The sequence below is a fragment of the Macaca nemestrina genome, chromosome 11 (genome assembly GCF_043159975.1).
Source record: "Macaca nemestrina isolate mMacNem1 chromosome 11, mMacNem.hap1, whole genome shotgun sequence".
In the NCBI taxonomy this organism is placed as follows: Eukaryota; Metazoa; Chordata; class Mammalia; order Primates; family Cercopithecidae; genus Macaca; species Macaca nemestrina.
In genome coordinates this window covers 2984916-2994723 of record NC_092135.1, presented here as the reverse complement: position 1 = coordinate 2994723, position 9808 = coordinate 2984916, and the positions used below count along the sequence as shown (strand labels likewise).

The 9808-nt window shown below is 46.1% G+C and overlaps 1 protein-coding gene across 1 annotated transcript; it reads left to right on the top strand.

Moving 5' to 3' along the window:
• Nucleotides 1-1093: 1093 nt before the first annotated feature.
• Nucleotides 1094-2418, top strand: LOC139357053 (small ribosomal subunit protein uS14-like). The gene has a single exon (XM_071072512.1). The coding sequence runs from the start codon at nt 2129-2131 to the stop codon at nt 2297-2299; it is 171 nt and encodes a 56-aa protein (XP_070928613.1). The 5' UTR covers nt 1094-2128; the 3' UTR covers nt 2300-2418.
• The last annotated feature ends 7390 nt before the right edge of the window (nt 2419-9808 follow it).

Below are 9808 nucleotides of genomic sequence, written 5' to 3'. Positions count from 1 at the left end.
AACATTTGATCTTATGACAGCATTTATTTTTAATTACAGATAGGGTTACACTAAAAGTCATTTCTGACCTGCTTCCTTACCCTTATGGCTCCAAAATAAACTGTTAGGCCCTGAAGCAAAGGCGAACCCTGTTCTAGAGCAATGTCTTTCTTGTATTAAAAAACGGCCTCATGCTCACATATGGGCTGTTTTGTGTTTTGCTTTTGTGTTGTTGCACAAAGGAATCCTTAATATGTCTGTCCTCAAAGACCAAAGACAAGTATCTAGTAAAAAATGCAAATCATATCTAACAGTGAAGCTTTCCAGCAAAAACCTTCTGCTCTCGAATGCATAATTATGCCAGCATAAGATCTACTACTGCAGACTTTTAGCATAATTACCTATAGGCAGCAAAACCCTAGTCGATTGAGTGTCTGGTGCCTCTCAGACCTGGACTTCTCAAAGAGAATGGGCAAGGAGGACAAAAAGGAAGAGACAACTATGCTTTGTGGAACAAGAGATGACTTTAAAAATAATTCTCTAGCAGTCTTCCTAATTCTTGTCACAGACTTGATGTGCTTATCTGCTGTTGAGGCCACGGTTACCAGTTTCTAACCTTCTCTGTCTGAAAAACTAGAAATTAGATGCTCATATGGCCTAGAGCCAGAAGTGCAGGAGGCAGAAAGTCAGGGGCCAGGTTTTTTGGTTTGTTTCTGAATAAGGCGGCCAAATCCTGACTTAAAATAATCAGAATAAATGTTACAGAGTGATGGTCTTTCCAGCTGAAAGCCTTAAAACATGGCATCTAGGCCGGGCGCGGTGGCTCAATCCTGTAATCCCAGCACTTTGGGAGGCCGAGATGGGCGGATCACGAGGTCAGGAGATCGAGACCATCCTGGCTAACACAGTGAAACCCCGTCTCTACTTAAAAAAATACAAAAAACCAGCCGGGCGAGGTGGCGGGTGCCTGTAGTCCCAGCTACTCGGGAGGCTGAGGCAGGAGAATGGCGTAAACCCAGGAGGCGGAGCTTGCAGTGAGCTGAGACCTGGCCACTGCACTCCAGCCTGGGCGACAGAGCGAGACTCCGTCTCAAAAGAAAAAAAAAAAAAAAAAAAAACAAAACATGGCATCTGGAAGAAGGCCTTAGTCTATTGCTCCCAGGGTGGTACTAGATAGTCATTAAACAGCCCACAGATAAGGAAGTTACTGCTCCCTGGTTATTGGGCTGCCAGGAATTAAATGATGGAACTAAGTTTCACTTGAAACATTCCCAAATTAAAACAAAAACAAGCCTGGCTTTGAGCTGTTGAAAAGGCATTTTACTGAGAGATCCAGATGCTGTTGCTGTTCTTAAATGATGTTGAAAGGCAAAGGGTCAGGACTTTCAAAAAGTCACTTTGAGGTTACCTCCCGTAAGCAACAGCCTGAACTGATGCAAAAATAAACAGAATGAAATTTTGAACAGGAGAAAGAAACTAAACTGAGGGCAGTGTATGCCATAAATATGGAAGAGGCTGTCTCTTATTTATCTTCTCATTTCCTGTACATAATACAGAAACCTGGTATGTAATAGGCATACAATTATTTGTAGCCCAACTGAATAAATAAGGAAGGAAACCAACAAGCAGTGGGCAGATAATATACTTGGGAAAGGAGAACTGCAGAGAAGCTGGGTGGCTCAAGGCCTCTGCATGATCCTTAAATGTCACTCCAATCGGCTGTGACGTAGCTGTACCACTCATCCGAATACCCCAGAACAAATTGTCTGCCTCCCTCATGTACAACTTTTATCATTTCTTATCTTGAATGGTTATGTAGTAGTGGCTGGGCGCGGTGACTCACGCCTGTAATCCCAGCACTTTGGGAGGCCGAGGCAGGCGGATCACCTGAGGTCAGGAGTTCAAGACCAGCCTCAACGTGGAGAAACCCCGTCTCTACTAAAAATACAAAATTATCCGGGCATGGTGGTGCATGTCTGTAATTCCAGCTACTCGGGAGGCTGAGGCAGGCGAATTGCTTGAACCTGGGAGGCAGAGGTAGCGGTGAGCCGAGATTGCACCATTGCACTCCAGCCTGGGCAACAAGAGCGAAATTCCGTCTCAAAAAAAAAAAAAAGAGCTTTTACCTCGTTGCACTTCGGAGAGCAAGATGGGTCACCAGCAGCTGTACTGGAGCCACCCGCGAAAATTCTGCCAGGGTTCTCGCTCTTGTCGCGTGTGTTCAAACCGGCACGGTCTGATCCGGAAATATGGCCTCAATGTGTGCCGCCAGTGTTTCCGTCAGTACGCGAAGGATATCGGTTTCATTAAGTTGGACTAAATGATCTTCCTTCAAAGCATTATCCAAGGTCATCTACTCAGTGAAAAACCATGATAGTTCTTTGTACATAAAATAAACATTTGAAAAAACCAAAAAAAAAAAAAAAAAAAAAAGAAGAATATGTAGTAATGGTTGACAGTCCACTGGGGAATCAGCCTGCATAGATTCAGATCCCAGCCCTGACAGTGAATACCTGTGAACAAGTTACGTCAGTGACTCAGGCTTATCATCTGTAAAAGGAGGATTATAGCATTCCTGCCTCATAGGGATGTTATGAGATTTAAATACCAGTAAATCTATACATTATAAACCTTATCAGATTGGCGTGGTGAAAATGCTCAGTAACAGCCTCGTGGGCATTCGAATGTTGAGATCAGCATGAAGTTAGCCTGTATACTGGGCATACACATTCTTCTGGATTTGCTCCTTTTGTGAGCAGTCAATGAGCTAAAGGCATTTGCTAACCAGTAGGAATGAAGTAAGGTTTCAGACAGGATCTTGGTGGGTGATGTCGATTTTATGTGTCTCATTTGTCCCATTTCTCAACTTGAAGTGAGTCTGGCCTTGGTCTGCATCTCTGCTCTCCCCTCCACAAAAGGCAGGCCCAGAGAGACTCTGGAGATGGCCCGTGTCTCCTGTGTGTCCTCCATCACTGTGTCCACTTGGGCACTTCAAAGGTATGATCAGCACTGATCTGATTAAAAGAAATCTTTGTATATACAGATGCCTACATGGGTTGAATATTTCAGAGGTGTAAAGTAGTTTAAATAAACAGATAAGCCCTCCACTGTTTTGTTTGTTAAGCCATATTACTCTGAGGAGGTTTTCTGTTTCTTTTCTTTTTTTTTTTTTTTTGAGACAGGGCTTTGCTTTGTTGCCCAGGCTGGAATGTGGCTGGAGTGCCGTGGCAGCACGATCATGGCTCACTGCACCCCCCTTGACCTCCTTGGCTCAAGCAATCCTCCTGTCTCAGCCTCCCAAATAGCTGAGATCACAGGTACACATGACCACACCCAGCTACTTTTTGTATTTTTTGTAGAAAATGGGGTCTCCTTATGTTGTCCAGACTGGTCTCCAAACTCCTAGGCTCAAGCAGTCCTCCCACCTTGGCCTCCCAAAGTGTTGGGATTGCAGGCATTAGCCACTGCGCCCAGCCTGAGAAGATGTGTTTTAAACTTTGTATGTCACTTGGGTATAGAATTTAACATTTAAAAAGTTCTAAACTTTACTAGCAGCTGGGCGTGGTGGCTCACACCTGTAATCCCAGCACTTTGGGAGGCCGACGCGGGCGGATCACAAGGTCAGGAGATCGAGACCATGCTGGCTAACACGGTGAAACCCCGTCTCTACTAAAAAATACAAAAAACTAGCCGGGCGAGGTGGCGGGCGCCTGCAGTCCCAGCTACTCAGGAGGCTGAGGCAGGAGAATGGCGTGAACCTGGGAGGCGGAGCTTGCAGTGAGCCGAGATCGCGCCACTGCACTCCAGCCTGGGCGACAGAGCCAGACTCCGTCTCAAAAAACAAACAAACAAACAAACTAGTACTACCAATGAAATAAATGCAACAGAGTTTGAGAGCTCAAGTCACATATTTATTCTGCAAATACTCTCTAAATGGCTACTCTGTAACCAAACATTTTATATTGCTTTTTTATTGAGAGAGGACATACACATTTAGGATTCACACATCTCAAGTGTACAGCTTGACCAGTTCTTACATTAGTATGCATCCATGTAACCATCATCCAATTTAAAATGTGGAATATTTCTAGCAGCTCAGAAGGTTCTCTTGTGCTTTCTCCCAGTTCCTAATCCCCCCTCAAAAGATACCCATTATTTTGACTTCTATCACTGTGGTATAATTTTGCCTGCAGTTGAATTCATGGACGTTCAAATCGAACTCCTACAGTGTATACTCCTTTGGGTCTGGTCTCTTTTGTTTGACATTATGTCCAGGAAATTCATCCCTTTGCTTACGTGCAACTATAGTTCATTCTTTTTCTCTGATGCACAGAATACTATGCCATTCAATACACATTGAACAATATGCCACAGTTTGTTTGTCCAGCATTATTTTTAAAGCAATCTTGTTCTCTTCCCTGAATCTAGAGATTTAAGCTTTTTACAAGATCTCCTGTTGTTTTACAGCCTCAGTGAGGGACTTGAGATGGAAGGTAGGAAAAATATGGTTCCTTCATGCACACTAAATGTAGCTCACTCTCAGATTTTCGTGATTAAAGATGTTGGGCCGAGGCCGGGTGCAGTGGCTCATGCCTGTAATCTCAGCACTTTGGGAGGCTGAGGCGGGTGTATCACCTGAGGTCGGGAATTCGAGACCAGCCTGGCCAACATGGCAAAACGCCATCTGTACTAAAAATACAAAAATTAGCCAGGCATGGTGGCCCATGCCTGTAATCCCAGCAACTTGGGAGGCTGAGGCAAGAGAATCGCTTGAACCCAGGAGGCCGAGGTTGCAGTGAGCCAAGATTGTGCCACTGTACTGCAGCCTGGGCGAAAGAGTGAAATTCCATCTAAAAAAACAAAAACAAAACAAAACAAAAAAACCCAAAAGATGTTGGGCCTAGCATGGTGGCTCACACCTGTAATCCCAGCACTTTGGGAGGTTGAGGCAGGAGGATTGCTTGAGGTCAGGAGCTTGAGACTAGCCTGGACAACATAGTGAAACACTGTCTCTATAAAAATAAGTCAATAAATAAAGATACTTGTATCCACCAGGGTCCAGTCTAGAAGGAGTTATTTCAGAGATAGCAATGCCCCTTTGTTTGTCTAGCCTCAGGGCTATGCTGCATACCCTTCTTTCTGCCGTAATCTTACCTGCGGAAACTTTAAGCCTTCTGACATCCCACAGAACATCGCATTGATTCCCAATCACATTGATTCCCAATGAGCAGGAAGTGGTAAGTACTTTGGATTCACTGGAAAACCACATGTGTTCCAGAAGGTGGTACATAAACTCTAGTTCTAATTCCAAGGACTGTATCAGTTAGGGTCCAGGAAGGAAAAACCACACCAGGCATTTCAAACAAAAGGAGATTTTTGGTCCCGTGGCTAGAAGGCTGAAAGAATGAAGCAGATGTTGAGGTAACCCAAAAATGAGCAACTGCAGGAAGGAGCTAGCCCCCCTAGGGCTGGGAGAACAAAAAGGAAGAATTAGCATTACTAGCGCCTGGGAACTTGGGCAGATGGGTCACCATGGGGCTGGTGCTGAGGACTCTAAGAGGCGCCCTTGGGCCAGTGTTGAAGAGCCTGAGAAGTGGGGAGCTGGAACCTCCTGCACTTGTTGGAGGGGTGCCATCATTGCTGAAATCAGGAAGAGATGTCCTTTTTTTTCTCCTTCCACCGTCTGGTCTTTCCCCAGCACCTCCCACTGGCGGAATCTAAAAGGAACTCAGGTGGCGAGAGTGTCTGGGAAATGCAGTTGCAGACGTCTGGGCCCAGCGTTGAGAAGAGTGGGCTTGGCCTAAGCAAGAATAGGTAAATAAGGGCACAGCCATCACCCCAAAGTGTGACCGAAGTGAGAAGATTGCATCTGGCTCTTCTCCTGGGAATGTGCCAGGAGCAGCTTCTTCTGGCTTGGTTGAAACCTTAGAAGTTCTGGGCCTACTCCCAATGATGCTGAAAACTCACCATCCCTGGACTATCTGGCAGCTTAGGACCTGCTGTGCTCCTGGCCTCCTGGTTCCTAGCGTACAACAGGGGGAGGAAAGAGCCCATCTCGGCCATGCTTTCCCTTCCGAGCCCTCTCTGAGGTCAGTGAGATACACTCCAAGAATTAATGCCTTACACATATTGCAAGGACTCTCTTAATATAGTGAGTTTACGTTCAGAGAAGGAAACAAATGAGAACAAAAGACTATTTTATTCTCCCTCACTTTTTTGGTAGGAGGCCTTGATGTGCAGACGTTGATGGGGCAACGATAAGACCAAATAAACAATTGACATCTAACCCCAGAAGGAGAGCAAGGACCTGGGACCCAGAAGGAAGAGGCTGTGAGAAGCACAAAGTGCAGGCATGGACATGATGTGTACAGAGGACAGGACGGTCATGCACACAGAGGACAGCCATGCGCGTAGAGGACAGCCATGCACGTAGAGGTCAGCCATGCGCGTAGAGGACAGCCATGTGTATAGAGGACAGCCACACTAAGCTTTGAGGCTTCTGGGGGCAACACAGAGTAACCATTGGAATGGAAATCACTGAACAGACACAGAGAAAGAGAAACCATCCAATGACTGGGGGTGACACCAGGTTTGCCTGGTGGCCTGGGGACTCCTGGCTCACTGGTCCCATGTCTCCCCCAGCCTATCAGAATTCATGAAGGCTGGCCAGGCACAGTGGCCCACGTCTGTAATCCCAGCACTTTGGGAGGCCGAGGCGGGCGGATCATCTGACTTCGAGACCAGCCTGGCCAACATGGTGAAACCCCGGCTCTACTAAAAATACAAAATTAGCTGAGTGTGGTGGCACATGCCTGTAATCTCCCAGCTACTCGGGAGGCTGAGGCAGGAGAATCATTTGAACCTGGGAGGCTGAGGTGCAGTGAGTGGGGATCACGCCATTGCACTCCAGCCTGGGTGACAGAGTGAGACTCTGTCTCCAAAAAAAAAAAAAAAAAAAAAGAATATATGAAGGCTTTCCTACCACACCATGCATGTGGGACACGTCAGAGTGGGACGCTCCATGGATCTACAGCAAGGCTGTTCGACTAAGAGTGAATAAATGGGTGCATTCCATGGGCTGAACATGTCAGGAATATTTTCTTCTTAGGGCAGCGATCTTAACTTCTGGAGAAATTGAGTTCCTAAGCCATAGAGCCTTAGAACCCTGGTACACATTTCTGTGGAGAAACAGAGAGCCCGGACATCCCAGTCCGCACTCGTCTTTCTTCTGACTGACACCAGCCATAGGAAGCAAGGCCGGGAGGACCCCGGGGCCATGGCGTGTCTGCCCGGAGCAGGGTGGGAAAGCACAGGCACGTCTGCGTGGGAATGAACCGGGTTTTTCTAGCCTCTAAGCACAGAGGTATTTTTGACTCAGCACCGTGAAGAGACGACAATAGCTCAGCTTCTGCCAGCTGCCTGATTTAGACACGAGACCTTCACTACATATTTCTGTCTCTTGCCCTACTCAGAAGAAGGACTTAAAAATCCCCCAAGACGGAACTGAGTTTTCCTCTCTTCATTTTTTTAAATTACACTATTTGAAGAACCCCAAACAAATAAGGCTTTGGGCCTCCAAGACCATGTAATCCATTTGCTTGTGTGCAAGAGCTGCCGCCGGTAGAGGTGGCAGAAATGGCCGGGTCACTCAGCAGGTCCCCTGCCCATCTTCCCACCACCCCTTGCCCCACCCACCGGGAAAGAGGAGGGAGCACAGGCTGCTTTGAGCAGTCATGGTGCCTCTACCTGGAGCCTATATGCACTGTCTTGGGGGTCGGTATTTCCTGGGAGGGCTATCGTGTGTTTCCCTGTCTGTTTCTCTTTCTGGAGTAGGAGCTGTTTCAAAATGAACTGAGGATCATTCACTGCCACCCCTCAGCTCTCAGCATAGAGGTGTACACAGAGTACATGCTCAGTAAATGTTTAACAGATGTATTTTTAATTATTTTATTTTACTTTTTTTTTTTTTTTTTTGAGACAGAGTCTCGCTCCATCACCCAGGCTGGAGTGCAGTGGCCTGATCTTGGCTCACTGCAACCTCCACCTCCCAGGTTCAAGTGATTCTCCTGCCTCAGTCTCCCGAGCAGCTGAGATTACAGGCATGCGCCACCACGCTCGGCTAATTTTTGTATTTTCAGTAGAGATGGGGTTTCACCACGTTGGCCAGGCTGGCCTCAAACTCCAGACGTCAAGTAATCTTCCCACCTCGGCATCCCACAGTGCTGGGATTACAGGCATGAGCCACTGCACCTGGTCTATTTATTTATTTATTTTTGAGATGGAGTTTGGCTCTCGTTGCCCAGGCTGGAGTACTGCCCAGGTGATCTGCCCGCCTTGGCCTCCCAAAATGCTGGGATTACAGGCGTGAGCCACCACACCCGGCCTTTATCTTGTAGTCTTGCTGAACACACTTATTAGTTCTAGAGGGTTTTTTTTGTAGACTCCTTGGGATATTCATGGGAACAGTCATATCATCTGCAAACAGGGACAGTTTTATTTATTGCTTTCCAATCTGTATTCCTTTTCTTTTCTTTCTTTTTCTTTTTCTTTTTGTGTCATATTGCACTGGCTATTTCCAGCTCCATGTTGAATACATACTTTACTTTAAAAATAGAATTTTAAAAATCTTTTCTTTCTTTTACAAGTTGCAAAACGCTTTTTCTCCTAAACCATCTTCAGCATTTAAAAAATGCATCTGTTAGGCTGGGGATGGTGGCTCATGCCTGTAATCCCAGCACTTTGGGAAGCCAAGGCAGGCAGATCACCTGAGGTCAGGAGTTTGAGACCAGCCTGGCCAACATGGTGAAACCTCGTCTCTACAAAAAATACCCCGTCTCAGGCCGGGCGCGGTGGCTCAAGCCTGTAATCCCAGCACTTTGGGAGGCCGAGACGGGCGGATCACGAGGTCGGGAGATCGAGACCATCCTGGCTAACACGGTGAAACCCCGTCTCTACTAAAAAAATACAAAAAACTAGCCGGGCGAGGTGGCGGGCGCCTGTAGTCCCAGCTACTCGGGAGGCTGAGGCAGGAGAATGGCGTGAACCCGGGAGGCGGAGCTTGCAGTGAGCTGAGATCCGGCCACTGCACTCCAGCCTGGGCGACAGAGCGAGACTCCGTCTCAAAAAAAAAAAAAAAAAAAAAAAAAAAAAATACCCCGTCTCTACAAAAAATGGTGGTGAGTGCCTATAATCCCAGCTACTCGGGAGAATGAGATATGAGAATCGCTTGAACCCGCAAGGTGGAGGTTGCAGTGAGCTAAGATGGCGCCGTTGCACTCCAGCCTGGGCAACAGAGCGAGACTCCATCTCAAAAAAAAAAGAAAAGGCCACAAGACATGAAAATCAACTGTATGCGGTAGTCCTTCAGTATCCATGGGAGGATTGGTTCCAGGATGTGACGCCAAAATCTGCGAATGCTCACATCCTTGACGTAAAGTGGCATAGTATTTGTATATAACCTACACATATCTTCCTGTATACTTTAAGGGGCCTCTAGATTACTTAGGATATCTAATACAATGTAAGTGCCTTATAAATAGTTATTATACCGTATTGTTTAGGGAATAATGACAAGATAAGTCTGTACATGTTCAGTATAGATGCAATTTTATTTTCTGAATATCTTCAATCCAAGGCTGGTTAAATCCGTGGATGTGGAAACCATGGATATAGATGGCTAACTGTACTAGCTATGAACATGTGGAGGCTGAAATTAAAATGTATATCACTTACAATTGCTCAAAAATTGTTCAGGTATAACTCTAACAAAATATGTAAATTTATATAATGAACACTATGAAATGCTGATGAAAGAACTGAAAAAAAGATC